Source organism: Dromiciops gliroides, chromosome 2, assembly GCF_019393635.1.
Source record: "Dromiciops gliroides isolate mDroGli1 chromosome 2, mDroGli1.pri, whole genome shotgun sequence".
Classification (NCBI taxonomy): domain Eukaryota; kingdom Metazoa; phylum Chordata; class Mammalia; order Microbiotheria; family Microbiotheriidae; genus Dromiciops; species Dromiciops gliroides.
Window position 1 is genome coordinate 651,185,328 of NC_057862.1, and position 21,910 is coordinate 651,207,237.

Genomic DNA, 21,910 nt, shown 5'->3' on the forward strand with positions numbered 1-21,910 from the left:
GGATTTGGTGATTTTTTTTTTAGCGCACTTAATTTGTAGAAAGCCACAGTAGGACAGGCTCACATTTTAGACAGATTATTGTTTTGCAAATCTACTTATCTTTAATTCAGAAGATGTCATTTACAGAAGTACAAAATGTTTTCCAACGCTGATATGGTTTTTGTTTATTTTTACTTAATATTTGCTGTGATCCATCTCCTACCAGCTCTTGTTCTCTCATACATTATTAGCTCTCTTTCCTGTTTAAGATTTTTTTGTCTTCCATCAACTCTCACCTTCCCCCAACTCCTTCAGGCTCTAGATAAAAATCCTTTGGTTATATGCTCAGTAGAACTTAGGGGAATAGTTATTAGCACTGTTTAGAGGAACCTTTTAAAGGACTTATCATAGACTCACCTAAAGCCAAATAATAATTCTGAATTTAGTTATTTCTACTACTGCTGATGGTCCTTTGTGAGTGATGACACAATGATTTTTTAAAATTTAGTGTGTGGATGGTCAATTTTTGTAACCATTTCATAAAACTGATTTGATGAGCCCTGGGGGGAAAAGGGGGAGTGGTGGGAGGGAACCAGAACTGGGACATGGTTTCTAAGTCTTGCCTTTAGCATCTTGGCTTCCTTGTGTCTGTGACTTGCGGGGTATTGAAGAGACGCTTCAGGAAATACAGCTGCAGGATCCCAGAAAGGACAATAACTATACTCTGGGCTGTTGACCACCAGTTCACATAGTTATAGTTTGATTGGAGAATGAAAAAGTCAGACCCTTTTCTCATGCGGGCAAAATTGTAGTACCTCCACATGTGAAAGATATTTATCTGGACCTTTCGTGTACTCTCCTACAGAGAAAGAAAAAGAAGGTAAAGGAGAATTCTTATAGGTGGACCCCTGTATTAATCCAAGCTATCTCATGTAGCTTACACACTTGGCAGATGTTTTTTACCATTGTGAAGTGAACAACCCACATTGTTGCGTGTGTTAAAATGTTTTTAGGTATTTGGGACTTTTTTTCATGTAATGCTTAGGCTGATTATATAATGAGTTAAACCAGCATCAGAAGCCTAGATCTTCCATAGGTTCTTCAGAAATATATATTTATACTGTCTCCTTCTAGACTTAATAATTATAAAGCTAGGGAAGACCCAGGTCATCTTATTTTACAGATGAAGAAACCAAAGACCAGAGGGATCAGCTGATTTGCCCAACAGGGCCACAATCTATGTCTGCTGACCAGCTTTTCACTCTTTTTTTTGGTGGGGCAATGAGGGTTAAGTGACTTGCCCAGGGTCACACAGCTAGTGTCAAGTATCTGAGGCTGGATTTGAACTCAGGTCTTCCTGAATCCAGGGCTGGTGCTTTATCCACTGTACCACCTAGCTGCCCTGAAATTTTGTTTGTTTGTTTGTTTTTGTTTTTTTGTTTTTTGGGGTTAAGTGACTTGCCCAGGGTCACACAGCTAGTAAGTGTTAAGTGTCTGAGGCTGGATTTGAACTCAGGTACTCCTGACTCCAGGGCTGGTGCTCTATTCACTGAGCCACCTAGCTGCCCCTTGCTGCCCTGAAATTTTAAACTGTGTCATCGTTGCCCCACCCCCACCCCTTGTCACTCTTAGCACAATGCATCCACTTTGTATGCTACCTCTGAATTCTTTCATGGTTGGAGATAAATGCATTCCCCTTAACAATAATGTAACCTAAAGCTCTAAGACATTCTCTTTCAAACAACTATCTTACTGTTGCACATTTACTATTAGCATTGAGGTGTTCTTTGTACAACAAAGTGAGTGACTTGGAGAAAATAAAATTGAGTTGCCATCCTATTCTAGACCTTGCCTACAAGGCCTTGTTAACCATCATTTCCTACCATCCTTTCTCCAGGCTTCATTTCCAATCCCATTTTCCCTTATGAAAAAACGTGTTCATAAACAGCTTCCTTCTCAGTCCATAAATGTTTCTGCCTTTGGTGAATTCATTACCTCAATGGCATCCAAAGTATCATTCAGTTTCTGTCGTTCCTCATTCTTCTGATTGTTCTCCGTGTCTGTCCCCTCATAAAAGACTCCAAAATTGAGATATACTTGGACAGAGCCAAAATGGTTGTGTTGATTACTTAGACAAAGCTGGTAAAAACCTGTAGGAATTCCCAGAAGAATATTGAGCATTTAGTCTCCCAATACCACTACTTAAGTATGGTTCTCCTATGCCCCCAATTCCCTGGCTTTTAACCTGCTAAACTTTATACAAAGCTCTTTAAAGCTATCTGGGAAAGACAAAAATATAATTCACATTCTGGTTTAATTCTGTATGTTAAACCCTCTCCCTGCAGTTTATACTAGGTATAATTACATCCCACCAAGAATTTCTTTCTACCTCTTCTTTTTCAATAATGTATAATTACCATTTATTTAATTAAGCTTCCTTCTCTTCCTTTTTGAAAGACTCCCTCTCAATGCTAGTTCACCTCTCTAAGATTAACTCCAATTCATCCTGTCTATCTTGTGAGTACATAGTATTTATACATCATTCTCTCCCATTTATCTTATGAGTTACTAGAGAGTGGAGATTCCTTTTCGGCTTTCCTGGTATCTAGCCTAGGGCTAAGCATAGTGCCGACATTTTGCTCCTCACCTATATTTCAGAGTGGGCTTTCTCCACTTTCCATACCCCTCCATAAATGGTCTATGCTCCCTTTCCCATGGAAAACATTTCTTCCCCACTTCAGCTTTTTAGAATTCCTATCTTCCTTCAAAGCACAATTCAGAGGGCAGCTAGGTGGCTCAGTGGATAAAGTACGGCCCTGGATTTAGGAGGACCTGAGTTCAAATCTAGGCTCAGACACTTGACATTAGCTTTGTGACCCTGGGCAAGTCACTTTACCCTCATTGCCCCACAAAAAACAAAAACAAAGCACAATTCAAGAGCCACCTCCTTTATGAGTGCTATCTACCTGAAGGGACAGCTAGGTGACTGAGTGGATATGGTGTTGGGCCTGGAGTCAGGAAGACCCAAGTTCAGATTCAGCCTCAGATATTTATACAAGCTCTGTCACCTTGGACAAATCACTTAACCCTTAACCCTGTTTCCCTCAGCTCCCTCATCTGTTAAGTAAACTGGAGAAGGAAATGGCAAAAAAAACAACCCAAGTGGGGTCATGAAGAGTTGCACATGAATAAAACTACAACAAATCAACCTGAAATTTCCTTGTATTACTTTGTATTTATTTCTCCATGACAATGAATCTCTCCCCATTAGAATGTAAGCTCCTTGAGGGTAAGGAATAGGATGTCTCATTCTTTGCTTTTGTATCAACAACACCTAGACATAACCAATGGACATCCCACATGTCACAGTGGTATCACAGAGATGAAGAAAGCCTAACTTAGTCCATGGAGGGCTCACAGATTGATGCAAAGACATGGATAGAAGTTCACCAGTATCCTTCCAAATATCTAATACTTTCAACATTATCAAGTATCCCCAGTGCCTTGCACTTAATAAATGTTTAAATGAATTTGCCATTTCCCTATCACTGTAGGGGGAACAAACCTCAACCCCAATACCTTCCTAGATACATTACTTAATTCTATAGAACCGGGGGCAGCTAGGTGCTGCAATGGATAAAGCACCGGCCCTGGATTCAGGAGGACCTGAGTTCAAATCCAGCCTCAGACACTTGACACTAGCTGTGTAACCCTGGGCAAATCACTTAACCCCCATTGCCCCGCAAAAAAACCCAACCAACCAAACAAAAAGAAACACAAACCAAGGTGATAAATTGGAGAACTGAATAGGAAGCTACTATACTGATGAACACAGACCTGTCTCTTTGGTAGAAAAGTTGATCTGGCCTCGGATATCTTGGGATTTATCAATGAGAAAACCTTTGGGAGTGTGTGCAGTGGCAGTAACATGACGACCATGTGAAAGTCCTACCGTCCGCTGAACCTGCCAAGATATGGAGAACAGGGAGAAGAATATCTAGCTGTAGACTCCTTAAAAGCTGGGAGTTGTCATTTTTCTCATTCTGTCACCAGAACCCAGCACAGTGCCTTGGAGCAAAGCAAGCATGAAGATAAAAGGTTTGTTGAATTGGACTGATATATATATATATATATATATATATATATATATATATATATATATATATATATATACACACACACACACACACACATATATATACATATACATGTATATACATACATACATATATATATAAATAAACAGCAATGAGGAGATGTAGAGATCCTGAGTGACCAAATGCAAGGCACACCTGAAGAGGTCAACAGGTCTTAATTTACAAAACTATGCTCTTAGGTCCTATTTATGCTCTTTTGCCACTTTAAGAAAAGTTAAGTGATGATAAACCTGCAATTTCATTAGATATCTTCAAAATAGGGCCTACCTTATTGAACTGAATTAGCAATGAAAGCAGCTTCTATACCCTTCATCATATGTGTGTGTGTGTGTGTGTGTATGTATACATTTTGAACATCATGTCCAAAGAAATAAGTATAACTATATAACTATATATATAATTATAGTTATACTGTGCTTTGGACATGATGTCCAAAATGTCTATGTGTGTGTGTTTATATATGGGTGTATGTGTGTGTGTGTGTATACATGTATATGTACGTATATATACATGCATATATATTTCAATCATCAAAAATCTACCTTTCTCCCATAAAAAAACCCCAAACTCATATTACATACAACTATTATCCATGCCACACCCGCCTCCCCAAAGTCTCAGTTTGCACTATGAGTCCATCTCCTTTATATTAAGGAGTAGCATGTTTTATCATAAGTCTTAATGGGATTGTGTTTGGTCTTTACGTTGATCAGAGTTCCTAAGTCTTTCAAAGACAAATGTCTTTACAATATTCTTAGGGTCTGCTTACTTCACTCTCTATCAGTTCAATACAAGCCTTCCCAGGTTTCTCTGGAAGCACCCTCTTCATCCTTTCTCACAGCACAGTAATATTCCATCATATTCCTATAACATGATTCATTCAGCCTTTCCCCAATTGGTGAGTGCCTCCTGAATTGATGATGATTGTACGTGTAGGTCCTTTTCCTCTTTCCTTGATCTCATTGGGGTGTAATTTCAAGTTGCTTTCCAGAATGGCTGAACCAGTTCACAACTTCAACAATGCCTTCATGTACCTATTTTCCTATGGCCTTTCCAGCATTTGTAATTTTCATTTTTGGAAAACTTTGCTAATTGGAGGGGAGGATGAGGTGCAACCTCAGAGTTTTTTTAATTCACATTTCTCTAATAATAATTTCGAGCATTTTTCATGTTACTATTGATAGCTTGGATTTCTTCCTCTGAAATTATTTATAGTTGTGATGGGAATTTTAAATGTCCTTTTATCAATTTTTTATTTTGGGATCATTCCTCCTACAACTTTTGGTTTACTGAAAGAGCCTGTCTTTTGTTAATATTAATGATATCACCTGACTAAAACCTGACTCATGGTATAATGGTGTTAAAGGGAGACTTTTGACATTCCTAAGATAAGAAATCAAATGGGAGGAATAAGGGAATATAACATCTTTAAAACCTCCCCACAAAAATTTTACTTGCGAAGACTAATGCAGAAATTTGTTTAATGTGATTGTACATATATAACCTATATCAGATTAGCTGTCTTGGGGAGGGGGAAGGGAGGGAGAAAAAATTTGAAACTAGAAATCGTATAAAAACAAATGTTGAAAACTACCTCTACATGTAACTGGAAAATAATAAAATACTTTTATAATTTTAAAAAATGATAGCAAATTAGCCAATTGAAACTGGTTAACTGTTTTAAAATATCTTTTAACCCCTCCCCCCCCCACACACACACACAAATTTCTTGCGGAAGAATTTTCCTGATGCTGTCTTCCTGGCATGTACCTCCCTTCCTCTCAATCAGTCCATTGTGAATCTTCTAAATGTAGTTTAATAAGTAATCTGTCTTAGTTTCCCTATAGAGTTTATTTAACTAGGTTTATTTCCTTAGGGGATGTATGAGAGTTGGTTAAACTCTATTTAACTAAGTTTGTTCAACTTTTATGATATTGAAGGAAGCACAGGATCATGAATCTGTCTTTAAAAAAAACCCCAACTTTTACAGTCTGAAAGGTTGTATGAGATTGCAATATGTAAAAGATTTTCTCTGTCGCCCTGACATTTTGTCTATAAAAGCCACTTTCAAATCCTAATCTTTGTTCAATATTAGTTTTTCAACCCTGAATCTGTGCACAAGAAACATAAAATCTAGGTTTTTACCTCTATTATTTCTTTTTTCTTTTCTTTTCTTTTTCTTTTTTTTTTTTACAGGGCAGTGAGGGTTGTGACTTGCCCAGGGTCACACAGCTGGTAAGTGTCAAGTGTCTGAGGCTGGATTTGAACTCAGGTCCTCCTGAATCCAGGGCCAGTGCTCTATCCACTGCGCCACTTAGCACCCCACCTCTATTATTTCTGCATAGATTTATTTCAGCAGCAGTAACTAACCACATGAATTCAAAGAGGAGATATTTCTCCCATAACACAGCCTGAACAAGAAGCCTTTGACCATTTATCAATTGCAGAATGGCTCTTATTCTTATAAATTTGAGTCAGTTTTTTATATATCTTCAAAACGAGACCTGTATCAGAGAAACTTGCTATAAAGAGTTTTTCCCTCATTTACCTGCTTTTCTTCTAATTTTAGTTGTCAGTTTTATTTGTGCAAAACCTTTTTAACTTTACATAATCAAAATTGTCTATTTTAACTTTTATGATACTCTCTCTTATTTGATCATGAACTCTTCCCCATCCATGGATCTGATAGATAATTTCTTCCATGCTTCTCTAATTTGTTTAGATCACTCTTTCACCTTCCTTAGAGTTTGCTCTTGCTCTTGTTCCTTTTTCTCTTTTCCCCTAACCCACCTGTTTCCTTATTCAGTGAAATGTATTTCTTTACCACGTGTATGCATATATATTCTTCCCTCCTTTGACCAATTCAGATGAGAGTGAGATTCAAGTGTTGCTTGTTCCCCTCACTCCTTTCCTCTTGTTTGTATAGACTTCTACTTGCACATTCCAATTATGAGATAATTTTCCACATCTTTCCTTTCCCTTCACCACTTATTTCCTCCATACTGGCTCATTCCTCTTCCCCTTCCTTTCCAATTTTCCTTTAAAATCATCAAAATATAACAGAACTGGGGAAGATATGTGGTGCAGTGGATAGAGCACAGCCCCTGGAGTCATAGGACCCGAGTTCAAATCTTGCCTCAGACACTTGACACTTACTAGCTGTGTGACCCTGGGCAAGTCACTTAACCCCAATTGCCTCACCAAAAAAAAAAAATATATATATATATATATATATATATATATATATATATATATATATATATCAGAACCAACCACTCCCAAGCCCTGTGTCTAATAAAATTCCTATGACCCCTAATGATGAGTTTTCAATGTATACGTGTTTTATCTCCCCAAATAAGCATGTAAACAAACAGTTTATCCCTGCTTAGTCCCTTAAAGATTGTTTTCTTGTTTACCTTTTTGTTTCTCTTGACTCCTGCTAGAATTAGAATTTCCTAGTTTCTATGAAGTTCTGGTCTTTTTGAAAGGAATGCTTAGAAATTCTTGATTTCAGTGTTCAGCAAACCATGGCCCATGGGCCAAATGCATCCCACCAACTGTTTTTTATACAGACCATTTAGTTCACAGCCATACAAAAACAGGCAGCAAGCCAGATTTGACCTCTATTTCATTAAAGGTCCTTTTTCCTTCTCTGTGTAAGATTATACTGTTTTTCTGGCTAAGTTATTTTTGGTTGTAAGCATATATCTTTTATATATATATATATATATATATATATATATATATATATATATATATATATATATATATATATATATATATATATCTTAAGCATATATAAAATTCCAAGCTCTTCAATCCTTTTTACTGGTGAGTACTAAATCATATGTGATTCTAGCTATAGTTCCTTAGTACTTGAATTCTTTATTTCTGGCTACTGGAAGCATTTTTTTTCCTTTGACCTGGAAGCTCTGGATTTGGGATGTAGTGTTTCAGGGAGTTTTTATTTGGAGATTTCTTTCAGAAAGTAATCAGTGGATTCTTTCTATTTACACTTTGCCTTGTGTTGTAAGAGATCTGGACAGTTTTCTTTTATGAATTCATGATATATAATGTCCAAGTTATTTTTTTATCATAGCTTTCTTAAATTTTCTCTCCTCAAACTGCTTTCCAGGTCAGTTGTTGTTGTAGTAAGATGCCTTACATTTTCTTATATTTTTTCAGCCTTTTGACTTTAATATTTCTTTTGTGTCAATGATCCAAGATAATTCTAAAGGTCTTATGAATAAAAATGCTATCCACCTCCAGAGAAAGAACTGATGGTCTGAATGAAGATCCACAGCATATATATTTTTAAACTTTATTTTTCTTGTTTTTTTTTTGTTTTTTCTTTCTCAACATGACTAATATGGAAAATGTTTTGCATGACTGCAAATGTATAATCTCTATCAAATCACTTGCCCTCTCAATGGGGGGGGGGGGAGAAGGGAGTAAGAAAATTTGGAATTCAAAAATTTTTTTAAAGGAATGTTAAAAATTATTTTTACATGTAATTGAGGGAAAATATTAAATTACAAAATTGAAAAATATTTTTGTTATTAGTCATCTTTATTTAGCCCATCCTAATTTTTCAGGCAGTAATTTTTGGGTAAGGTTTTACATCTCTTATAAAGCTATTAATTCCCTTTTCAATTCTTTTTTCCATAACTCATTTATTTTCCATTTTTCACCTCTAGTACTTTCATTTCATTTATTAAAAAAAAAAACTTTTTTAAAACTTAGAAAAACAACTCATTTCATCTTTTACAGGAATTCTAATTTGCATTTGTGCCCAGACCTCATTTTTGAAGCTTTTCTTGTAGATATTGATGTCATTCTCCTCTGGGTTTATATCTTGAGCATCTCTGTCACTTTTTTTTTTTTTTTTAGTGAGGCAATTGGGGTTAAGTGACTTGCCCAGGGTCACACAGCTAGTAAGTGTCAAGTGTCTGAGGCTGGACTTGAACTCAGGTACTCCTGACTCCAGGGCCGGTGCTCTATCCACTGTGCCACCTAACTGCCCATCTCTGTCACTTTAAAGCTTTTTATGGTGGGATTCTTTTTCTTTTTCTTCCAGCTAACTTCCTGACTTTAGACTTTCTGTTAGGGTCAAGTTCTATGTACTGCTGGAGGGAACATCTTGACTAATCTTGCTGCTGCTTTATTGGGGATAGTAAGTGTTGTTAGTCCAGGCCTTCAGGCACAGCTGAGTTTGGGGAACCTGCAAGTTTTCTGTGTTCCTAAAGTGGTGTTCCAGACAAAGTCTGATTGTTATCCTCCTGGTCTAACCTCTGCAAGTTCCTGGTCTGGATTTGGGTCTGAGCAATATGTCTATAGACTTGCCCTGATAAGATTTCCAGGAGACTATTGCTGGACTCAGCCACTATCAGCCAGCTGGAAAGCTCTTCTGTTTCAGTGTAACAGAACTACAGGCTCACCTTTGGTCAGGTGTCTTGGATACTCTTCCATGGGATTCAAACTAAAGAGTGGACTCTGCTTTACTTTTGGGGCCACAAAGCTGCTACATCCTTCTGAACTTGCTCTTTGCTCAGTACACAGCCTAGGGACAGCAACTGTTCCTCATTCTTGGACACCACCCCTAGGTGACCCTCAGTCAGCCTTGACCTGGGTAGTGAGCAAAATAACTGCCAGTTGATACCTATTCTTGAATCCTGCACAAGAATATACCTGTCTCTGGACAAGGACCTCTTTTTGCCCTGGTGGATGGCTCTCCCTATGCTGAAATGTTCTACTTGGCCATTCCTGGATAGACCCCATCCTAGTGTCCACAGATCTCTCTCTCTCTGTAATGCTAACCTGAGCTCAAAAAAGTGACTCGTGATTTCCCTCTCTCCCCTCCCCCCTCGGATTTCCACATGGACTTGTGGTATTTTCTAGATCTGTTTGGAGGAGTTGTGGGAGAGAGCTTGGCTGTATTTTTTCCTGTTACTCCACCATCTTGGCTCCTCCTCTAATATCAGTATTAGGTAATATCTTCAATTAAGAAGAGGATTGCATGACCTCAGGTCAATTGGCCAGAGCTAGGATTTTTTTTTTTTTTTTGTGAGAGGCAATGGGGGTTAAGTGACTTGCCCAGGGTCACACAGCTAGTAAGTGTCAAGTGTCTGAGGTCGTATTTGAACTCAGGTCCTCCTGAATCCAGGGCCGGTGTTCTATCCACTGTGCCACTTAGCTGCCCCCTCTCCTTTATACTCTTAAAAATTATTTAGGACTCCCCCTGCCCCAGCCAAAAAAAATTTGTTTGTTTATGTGGGTTATAACTATTGACATTTATCATATTAGAAATTTAAATTTACTAGTACTTTTTTTTTGGTGGTGGGGTTTGGCCAGGCAATGAGGGTTAAGTGACTTGCCCAGGGTCACACAGCTAGTAAGTGTCAAGTGTCTGAGGTCGGATTTGAACTCAGGTCCTCCTGAATCCAGGGCCAGTGCTCTATCTACTGTGCCACCTAGCTGCCCCAATTTACTAGTATAAGAATAGTTTTGACCCTGAGGACCCCCTTGAAAGTATCTTGGTAAACAAAGGGTGTGCCAGAGCTGGCATATACTAGTACATGAGAGTCAATTATTAAATTTTCAGCTCCAGTATTTACGGCTCAAAAATCAGAAAATGCAGCAAATGAGGTCTTGATTAGTTGTTTTGATTTCTAGACTTTTAAAAAAGCAAGGGGGTGGGGCAGCTAGGTGGCACAGTGGATAAAGCACTGGCCCTGGATTCAGGAGGAACAGAGTTCAAATCTGACCTCAGACACTTAAGACTCACTAGCTGTGTGACCCTGGGCAAGTCACTTAATCCTCATTGCCCTACCAAAAAAAAAAAAAAAGCAAGGGAGAAAATATTAATAATGTGGGTTAAACTTAAATGCAGTTAGGTGGCTCAGTGGATAAAGCACCGGCCCTGAATTCAAGAGGACCTGAATTCAAATCCGGCCTCAGATACTTGACACTTACTAGCTGTGTGACTCTGGGCAAGTCACTGAACCCTCATTGCCCTGCAAAAAATAAATAAATAAATAAATAAATAAAAAGTATGTTGTATGCTTTCAGTCAGGGAACCCAGGTAAATTTTTTTTGGAGAGGGCACCAATAGTTGAAGGGATCAGGAGAGGTTTCATGAAGGTGTCACCAATAGAATTTTGAAAGAATAATGGATTCTATGAAGTGGAGGTAAGGAAGAGAATTTGTTCCATGCATCATGAGGGACCGTCTATGAAAAGGCACTGAGGCAGGAGCTGCAGTATCATGTGTGACGTACACATGGAACTGTAAGGTTCTTTCAGCACATTGAAAAGGTGGCTGTAAAAGTAAGTTGGGGGGCAGCTAGGTGGCGCAGTGGATAGAGCACCGGCCCTGGATTCAGGAGGACCTGAGTTCAAATCCAACCTCAGACACTTGACACTTACTAGCCGTGTGACCCTGGGCAAGTCACTTAACCCCAATTGCCTCACCGAAAAGAAAAAAAAAAAAGTAAGTTGGACCAGGTTATGATGGACTTTATAAATGGAAGAGCTTATATTTTCCCACCCTGTTCAGTTCTAGACTCAAGAACCATGGCCAAGTCAACTCTGCAGTTGTTCCTGTTTGAGGCTGTCAATATCTTCCTCAATGGTCACACTCACTATCCCAATAACTTTTGGACAAAAGTGCCCCTCCCTGGCCACCAATCCCTTGTCTTCATTCCCCTATAGTAATATAAACTCCTTAAGGGACTGTCTTAAAATCTGTATCTCAAGCTCTTAGCCCTGTTCCTGATGTAAAGGCTTTCAAAAATGCCCTTTTCATTCATTCATCGAGTTGAATAGTAACATGGTCAGACCTGCACTTTGGGGAAATCACTTAGGCAGGTGAAAGGTGAACTGGACAGGGTAGAGACCTGAGGCAGGGAGATTATTAGGAGGATATTGTAGTAATCCAGGTGAGAGGTGGTGTAGACCTCACAGAATTTGGAGGTTAGAAAGTACCTCAGCGGCCATGTAAGCCAACCCATCCCACTATAGCATATCTGATAGGTGGTTGCCCTGCCTCTGTTTGAAGACCTCCAAAGAGGGGGAATTCCCTCCCTCTAGAGGCAAGCCATCCCCCTTTGGGGCAGTTCCGACTGTTAGGAAGCTTTCTCTTGTTGCCTTTTTCCAACTTCCACCCATTGCTGATGGTTCTGTCCTCTGGGTCCAAATAGAACAAGGCCATTCAATCTCATTTCCAGGTCATCATCAAATCAACAAGCCTTTATTAAGTGTATATACTATGTATCAGGTACTGGAGATAAAAAGGCAAAAGCACGGTCCCTTCCTTCAAAAAGTGCCCACTGCTTTCACCTGTCAAGATCCTTTTAGATACCAACTGTCATCCAATGTCTTAGCTATCCCACCCAGCTCAATGTCATTGGCAAATTTGAAAAGCATGCCATCTATGCCTTTATCCAAGTCACTGATAAAAATGTGAGTTACCTCTCAGATCTTTGGAAAGGAGAACAGTTTATGACCAAACAAGAGATAGAGAATATTACAAAATGCAAAATGGATGATTTTGACTACATTAGATTAAACAGTTTTTGCACAAACAGAAGCAATGCATCCAAAATTAGAAGGGAGACAGAAAGCTGGGAAACAATTTTTATAGCCAGTACTTCTGATAAAGGCCTCATTTCTAAAATATATAGGGAAATAAATCAAATTTATGAGAATCTGAGTTATTCCCCAGTTGAGAAATGGTCAAAGGATATGAACAGGCAGTTTTCTGATGAAGAAATCAAAGTTATATATTGCCATATGAAAAAATGCTCTAAATCACTATTGATTAGAGAAATGCAAATTAAAACAACTCTGAGGTACCACCTGACACCTATCAGATTGGCTATTAGGACAGAAAAGGAAAATAATAAATGTTGGAGAAGCTGTGGAAAAATTGGAACACTAATGCATTGTTGGTGGAGCTGATCGAACCATTCTGGAGAGCAGTTTGGAACTATGCCCAAAGGGCTATAAAGCTGTGCATACCCTTTGACTCAGCAATACCACTATTAGGTCTTTTTCCCAGAGAGATCATAAAAAAGGGAAAAGGACCCACATATCCAAAAATATTTGTAACTGCTCTTTTTGTGGTGGCAAGAGCAGTTGCCCATCAATTGGGGAATGGCTGAACAAGTTGTGGTATATGAATGTATGTAAGAAATGATGAGCAGGCAGATTTCAGAGAAACCTGGAAGGACTTGCATGAACGGATGATGAGTGAGATGAGCAGAACCAGGAGAACATTGTACACAGTACCAACAACATTATGTGTTGATCAACTGTGATAGACTTGATTCTCCTCGGCAATACAATGGTCCAAGATAGTTCCAAAGGACTTATGATGGAAAATGTTCTTCAAATCCAGAAAAAAACCAACAACTGTGGAATCTAGATGCAGATCAAACCATACTATTTCTATTATTTTTCTTTTTTGAGGTTTTTCCTTTTTGCTCTGATTCTTCTCTCAAAACATGACTAATACAGAAATATGTTTAATGTTATTGCATATATATACATATGTATATATATATATATATATATATATATAAATATAACCTATATCAGATTACTTGCTGTCTTGGGGAGGGGGGAGGGAGAAAAATTTGAAACTAGAAATCTTATAAAAACAAATGTTGAAAACTATCTCTAAATGTAACTGGAAAATAAAATATTTCTATGGAAAAAAAAAGTTAAATAGCACAGGACAAAGGACAGACCCCTGGAATACTCCACTAGAGACCCCCTGCCACTTTGATATGGCTTCTTGAGAGTAAGGACTGTCTTCTGCCTCTTTTTGTATCCCTAGTGCTTAGCAAAGTGCCTGGCACATATTAGGTAGCTTAATAAGTTTACTGATTGGAGCTTTAATGGCTATTTAACTTCTATTCTTTGAATTCTACTTTTCCATCAATTCAGCATCCATCCACATGGTCCACATTGCTTCATCTTCATCAAAAGTATAGTATGAGGGCAGCTAGGTGGTGCAGTGGATAGAGCACCGGCCCTGGAGTCAGGAGGACCTGAGTTCAAATCCAGCCTCAGACAGACACTAACTAGCTGTGTGACCCTGGGCAAGTCACTTAACCCCAATTGCCTAACCAAAAAAACCCCAAACAAACAAACAAAAAAGTATAGTATGAGATAACTTGTCAAAAAGCTTTTCTAAAATCTAGGTAAACATGCCCAAAAGACTATAAAACTGTGCATACCCTTTGATCCAGAGATACCATTAATAGGTCTATATCCCAAAGACATAAAAAAGGGAAAAGGACCCACACGTACAAAAATATTTATAGCTGCTCTTTTTGTGGTGTCAACAAATTGAAAATTGAGGGGGGGGCCCATCAATTAGAGAATGGCTAAACAAGTTGTGGTATATGAATGTAATGAAATACTCTTGTGCTGCAAAAAATGATGAGCAGACAGATTTCAGAAAAACCTGGAAAGGCATGAATCAACTCTGAGTGAAATGAGCAGAAACAAGAGAACATTGTACACAGTATTAACAATATTGTGTGATGATCAACTGTGATAGACTTAACTCTTCTCAGCAATACGATGATCCAAGACAATGCCAAAAGACTCATGATGGAAATGCTCTCCACATCCAGAAAAAGAACTATGTAGTCTGAATGCGGATTGAAACATACTTGAAACATACTATTTTCACTTTTGTTGCTTTTTTTTCCCCTGTCATTTATTCTTTTTTTGTTTGGTTGATTTTTTTTTAGTGAGGCAATTGGGGTTAAGTGACTTGCGCAGGGTCACACAGCTAGTAAGTGTTAAGTGTCTAAAGCCGGATTTGAACTCAGGTACTCCTGACTCCAGGGCTGGTGCTCTATCCACTGCACCATCTAGCTGCCCCGTCGTTTATTCTTGTGATTTTTTTCCTTTTGTTCTGATTCTTTGCTCACAACATGACAAATGTGGAAATATGTTTAGCATGATTGTAAAGTATTACCTATATCAGATTGCTGGCTTCAGGTGGGGAGAAAGAAGGGAAGGAGAGAGAAAAATTTGAAACTCAAAATCTTACAAAAATGAATGTTGAAAACTGTCTTTACATGTAATTGGAAAAAATAAAATACTATTAAAAAATAAAATCTAGGTAAACAATGTCTACATTTTCTTAATCTACTATTTTAGTAACTTTGTCAAAAATTGAATTAAAAACAACAAATTTATTTTTAAAAAAGTTTTTTAAACTGAAATGAAGTTACTCTGCCATGACCTGTTGATAAAGCCAGGCTGGCTCTCTGTAATCACCAATTTCTTTTCTAGGTATTCACCACTCATCCCATTAGAGATCCTTTTAGAATTTCCCTAGGAATCAAAGTTAAACTTACTGGCCTGTAGTTTGGAGATTCTATTCTCTTCCTTCTTTGGAAAGTGGGACATTTGCCCTTCTCCAATCTTGTGGTTCCTCTCCTGTTTTTCATGATTTTTCAGGTATCACTGATGGTGGCTTGGCCATCATGTCTGCCACTTCTTTCAGGAACCAAAATGGTGGTTCAGCTGAGCCAGGTTAAGTTGAATTCATAGGGGGCAGCTCAGTGTTCTCTTATTATCTCCTTACTTTTCTTGGCTATCAACTGTTAGAGACTTTTATTCTATCATTTCCAGTGTAAAATTCTCCTTTGCGGAGAAAACAGTTAAGAGTTCAGCAGCATTACCTCCCTGTATTATTAAAGTAATAAACATTTTTATAGTTTTGAGTTCCAATTTTTATCCCTTCTTCTCTTCCTCTCCTCCCCCTCCCTGAAGCAGTAAGCAATCAGATATGGGTTATACATGCATGATTATGTAAAACACTACCATATTAGTAATTTTGTACAATAAAACTTGAGTAAAAAATGAAAAAAGTGAAAAATAGCATGCTTCAGTCTATGTTCCATCAATAGTCCTTTGGGATTGTCTTGGATCATTTAATTGTTGAGAATAGTTGTCATTCACAGTTCCTCATCAAACAATATTGCTGTCACTGTATGGAATGTTCTCTTGGTTCTGCTCATTTCACCATAGATCAGTTCATACAAGTCTTTCCAGGCCTTTCTGAAATCATCCTGTCATTTCTTATAGCACAATAACATTCCATCACTATCATGTACCACAGCTTATTTAGCCATTCCCCAGTTGGTGGGTATTCCTTTGATTTCCAATTCTTAGCCATAAAAAGAGCTGCTATAAATATTTTTGTACAAATAGGTCTTTTTTTCTCTTTTTTGGGGATGTTTCTGTTTCCTTGTATTGTTAGTTATCATCATCTACCCCAAGCAAAAGTCCCATCTTTTCTTTGGTCATTCTTTTTCTCCCAATAGAACTAAAAACAAACAAATAAATAAGACTTGTCTTTAGCTTCCCTGGCCAGTATCAGCTCATTCTGAGCTTCAGTATTCTGATGTTTTCATAATAGATTTTTTTCTTTTTTTTACATTGCCTCGATTTCCCTTCTGTATGCCTTCCCCACCTCCTCCAAGGGAGGCATCTCTTATAAGAATTTAAAAAAAAAAAGGAAGATAAAAAATTAGTAAAACTGGTCAATAAATGGAAAAAATCTTGGGTTTAGTGTTCATACCCGTGGGGCATATACTTTCCCTTCCACCACTAATCCCTAGACCTCTGCAAAGGAACTTAGGAAGTTGTCTGGACTGCTTAGTTGACACTCCATCACCTAGTACAGAGTCTGGCACATAGTAGGCATTTAATAAATGTTTCTTGACTTTCCTCGACACTTTGTTTTGGTGGGGCAATGAGGGTTAAGTGACTTGCCCAGGGTCATACAGCTAGTGTCAAGTGTTTGAGGCTGGATTTGAACTCAGGTCCTCCTGAATCTAGGGCTGGTGTTTTATCCACTGCACCATCTAGCTGCCCTGACACTACTTTTAAAACTGTGCCATGATTTTATTTTCATCTAGTTGATCTGGCCTTGATTCCATTTTTTATACATTTCTTTTTAAAAATCACATTATTTTCTTCTGACAAAACCCATTTTCTCTCCTCATTGGGATTTTCCCTTTATGTCTTCAGAATTTAATTGATGAGCATCTTCCTTTCCTACTAGGTTAATTTCTCCTATAGCATATTTTAGTCTGTGAGATTCTATTTATCTTTCCTCAAAACCTTTGAAATCTGCCTTCTCCAGATCTAGGATGCATGTCATATCATGCCTAGATTTCCTCTTTTCTTCACAACTAAGGGGTAATGGAGAGGAGATAGCTTGGGAACCTTAAGGAGAGGTTTACAACAGCCTCTATGGGGACTGAATAGAAGTACTGATTGTCTTTGAATTACAGGGTTAAGATTGGGAAGGCGGGAGAATGAGATTAGAGCATGTATCATGTCCAGAAAGAGCACTGAGAGAAAGAAGGACTAGAGATTTTATTAGGATATACAGGGTAAGAGCCAAAAAAAAGTAAAGTCACGAAGGGGTTTCAATATTTAATAACTCCTTTGTTATTAATTTACAATACCGTAGCATCATATACAGTATGTGTAGGAAATGAATTTACATTATGTGTGAAAAATCAAATCTAGTAAATGGCAAAAAATAACAAAAAAAATTTTTCAAAAAGTTACTAAAACCGTGACTTTTGTCCTACCCTATGTGAGTTTAGGAGGGGTAAGGCAGAGGGTGAGATGGAATTATAAGAGGTTACAATCTGCCAGAGGGAATGTCTGAATTTTTCATCTTTGAAATTGAATGCTTGTAGGTCAAGGTCCTGACCATCCCATTGTGTAGCTACATTTATTTCTAAGCTTATTCACCTCAATAAACCCTGGTATTTGCTTTAATTGAAAAGAGGCGTTTTCTTATCAGTCTGGGAGAAGTTGGGGGATTTTTAAAATGGCCCTTACAGACTGGCTTAGGCAGCTAATAGCCTATAGCCCCACAGGCAGCTAGCCAGCTAGCTAGATAAAATTTTTCAGAACCTTCCCAATTCTGCATTAATATAAAACAGGAATTATTGGACCCATTTTACAAATGAGAAAACTTAGGTTAAGTGATTCCCCTCTTATCACACAGCTTGTAAATATCTGAGGTGGAATTTGAATCCAGATCATCTGATTCCAGGTCCAATGCTCAATCAATGACACCATCCTCAGCTGTCTTAAGAGGATATAGAATTGAGTTACCCTTGAATAAAACAGGGTAGGGGGTGGCCTGAAATTAAGCAGACCCTCCCTTAAAACTGCAGCTACCTATAAGGCTATCTGTACAACTTTTTGTTTTCTCCTTGCTAGAATGTCCTAGAATTAAATTACCTTATTGAGTTCAAATGTGAGACAGCCACTATTTGGCTCACCTTTGCTGCTTGACAGCCCATGCCTGTAGAAAGCACACCATGGACAACTCAACCTCAAGTGAGGTACAAAGTGAGCCCGCAGGCAAAATAGCATACTCTTGTGGGATAAATCTCAAGGTAGGTGAGCATGGTCCAAGATTTACACAACCTGTGATTGTGCACACAGGAGGTGGGAAGTAGCAGGTTTCAAAGATAAGGAAACTGACAGTTATGAGAACAAATGACATAACAAAGGAAACCTAACAGCAATGCTATGGAATTAGAACCAGGGGTTGACAAACTAAGAGTTGTATTTAAAGATCTAAATCTATTCTTAGCTCCACAGTTGTACAAACAGGTGGCTTGTTGATCCGAGGATCAGACAATTATAAATTTATTCAGTCCCTTGCATATGGGGCCTTCTAAGTCCACTCAAAGGTGAAGGAGTGGAGGGGCAGCTGGGTGGCGCTGCAGTGGATAAAGCACCGACCCTGGATTCAGGAGGACCTGAGTTCAAATCCGACCTCAGACACTTGACACTTACTAGCTGTGTGACCCCAGGCAAGTCACTTAACCCTCACTGCCCTGCCAAAAAAAAAAAAAAGGTGAAGGAGTGGTCTGGTCCTTCTGATGACTCATAACACTTTCTAGGTAAGTCACTATTCTCTGAGGGTCAGTTTCCCCATGGATTAAATGGAGATCCTGGCTAGCAGGGACCTCACAGGGTAGAATCAAATGAGAGAACATATGCAAAGTGCTTGTGAAACTCTAAGCACTGTGTAAATCTCAGCTATTATTGTTGTTACTTTAGTAACTCAGCTGCCTTGACCGCACCATCTTAAACCCCATTCCTCTTTCTAACCATTTGTATGCCAGCACCATTCACAAACCATCAAATCCCCAAAATGATTTCAAATAACACAAAACTGGGGATCTGTATGACACATACCATGAACCAATTGATTATGGTTGAATATATCCACCAGTGATATCTGAATATAAATTTTAAAATCCCTTAAGGTAAAGGAAATTAGTGAGTAAGGCCATCTGGATTCTTTTCTATGGATGAAGAAAGAGCTATGCCTTCTCCTTGATGCCATATGTTCAAGACTCCTTGGTAGGATGAACAATCCTCTTAGCAGGGACTCCAATCAGAATGAGGGGCCAGGCTAATAAGTAGCAGCCTCCCTCTAGAAGCAATAATCAAAGCCCCTCCTTGACTGACAAGGGAAGCTCCTTGGGGACCTACCTCAAAACTGAAGTAAAAGTATCCGCCCTGGTGGGCAAACTGCCAGAAGCACTCTGTTCCCCCTGGTGGGACCATGATGGCAAAATCATAGCGATCTGCTCCATGGAAAAGTGCTTGGTCACTGAGGCCACTTAAAAGCTCTGTCTTCTGTCCTCTGGCCAGCAGCCCCAGGCATAGGAACGCCACCACAGCCACGCAGAGTGAAGGAGACATGCTGCTCCCTCCAGAATCCAGGTGCTTGGCTTGGAGCACAGTGGCAACAATCAGTTTTGGCTACTGTTGGGGTAATAATTAACTGTACTCAGCCCTTCCCTGCCAATAGTAGCTCCCCACACACTGAGGGACCATGAGTTATGCATATTGCTTCTTAAGTATGGGACACGGTAGTGACTAGCTTACAGATCTTTCTGGTTTTAGAAAAAACAAATGGTTTTAAATACTAGCCACTAGCCACAAATAGGGCAAACTCCCATCCATCTTTAGCAAACTGTAACTTTTTATTTCAACTTACTTGGAGGACTGTGAGTAAGTTTAGAGTGTAATCTCTAAGTAAATGAGCAAATACATTTCCGGTGTATATTTTTCTATTACAAGCTGTTTAAAACTGCCAGCTTGAAGACGAGTTCTTGCCTCAGTTCTTATCCCAATTACTCCTACAGTTTGCTCACCTGTTAAAGAAAGGGGTTAGACCCCTGAAGATGATTTGAGGTCCCAACTAGATGTCTGATTGTGAATATGCAATCTGCCCATGTCACCCCAAGGGCAGAGGAGAGAGTTGTGACACTCTTCTATCCCACTGCTAGAGAAGAAACGAGAACTCTTGTAGGGATTACCAACTGGACTGGCTTTATGGGCAAATTGCTTGACATCCATGACGATCCATGATGTATCGAGAGCATTATTGGCTAGGGTGGGCATCTAAGAGATAACAAGCCTCTATTACTTACCAAAGGCTTCCATGTATGAAGCTTGAAGCTCAATGACCACATCTGCACATTCTGATACCCCATACCAGTTTACAGCCTTGATCTGTTGTTCAAAAGAAGGTAAACACTATGGGCTTTGGGCAGTAAGTGGGTCTTTGTGCCAACGGCAAGCCCGGCTAGAACACGAACCTTCTTACTGCCACCTTTTAGTCTCTGGCTTCCTCGGAGACTCCACTCAGGTACCATGTCCCCAGTGACACCTTTCCTGATTCCCCTGGTTAGTGCTCTCTCCTAGAATGACTTTGTATTTACTCATTTGTGGGTTATAAGGTCCCAGAGGACAGGGACTCTTAAAAACTTGGCAACCTGGAGGCAGCTAGGTGGAACTGCAGTGGATAAAGCACCGGCCCTGGATTCAGGAGGACCTGAATTCAAACCCAGCCTCAGACACTTGACACTAGCTGTGTGACTCTGGACAAGTCACTTAACCCTCAATGCCCCACAAAAAACCCCAAAACAACAACAATAAAAACCTGGCAACCTCATTGTCTTAAGCCGTTCATAACCCAGCATCCTCCTACCTTTCCAGTCTTCTTACACATTATTCCTCTCTATGGACTCTGTGATTCAGTGACTCCTGGCCTCTTTGCTGGTCCTTGCATGTGTGAATTTCCCCTGGTTGTCTTTCTCCTCACCTCTACCATTGGCTTCCTTCAAGTTTATCTAAAGAACTATTTTCTGTGTTAATTCTCTCATCTGATTGTGAGCACCTTGACTTCCTCTGCATTCTTGTTACTTAGCACAGTGACTGGCACACAGTAGGTGCTCAATAAATGCTTGCTGATACAGTAAGTACCTAATAAAAATCTTTTTAAGTGTTGTTGTTAGATGGCAAATATATTTTGGCCAAAAGCAAGACCTGCCCTGCCTACACGTAGAAGATATATTGCCATGGGGAGTGGGAGAATGAGAGCTGCTTGTCCCTTCCATTTTATTAATATGATTCAAAGTACATATCTAAAATCAAGCAAATATAATTTTTTTTTTGGTGAGGCAATTGGGGTTAAGTGACTTGCCCAGGGTTACACAGTTAGTACATGTTAAGTGTCTGAGGCCAGATTTGAACTCAGGTCCTCCTGAATCCAGGGCCGGTGCTCCATCCATGCGCCACCTAGCTGCCCCTGTCCCTTCCATTTTAATGTATTTGAGTTAGCTGATTAAAAAACCAAGCAATCAGACAGGATTCAAACAATGCATTCTGAGAAAAGAATCTTATCTACTCACA

The 21,910-nt window shown here is 39.0% G+C and overlaps 1 protein-coding gene across 1 annotated transcript; it reads right to left on the reverse strand.

The window, feature by feature from the left end:
* Positions 1–84: 84 nt before the first annotated feature.
* Positions 85–21,729, reverse strand: TMED6 (transmembrane p24 trafficking protein 6). Its single transcript, XM_043981691.1, has 4 exons — positions 19,700–21,729; positions 3,817–3,943; positions 1,975–2,129; positions 85–838 (listed from the first exon to the last, which is right to left on the reverse strand). Exons 1-4 carry the CDS (start codon positions 19,910–19,912, stop codon positions 605–607), a joined length of 729 nt encoding a protein of 242 aa, XP_043837626.1. The 5' UTR covers positions 19,913–21,729; the 3' UTR covers positions 85–604.
* Positions 21,730–21,910: the final 181 nt, after the last annotated feature.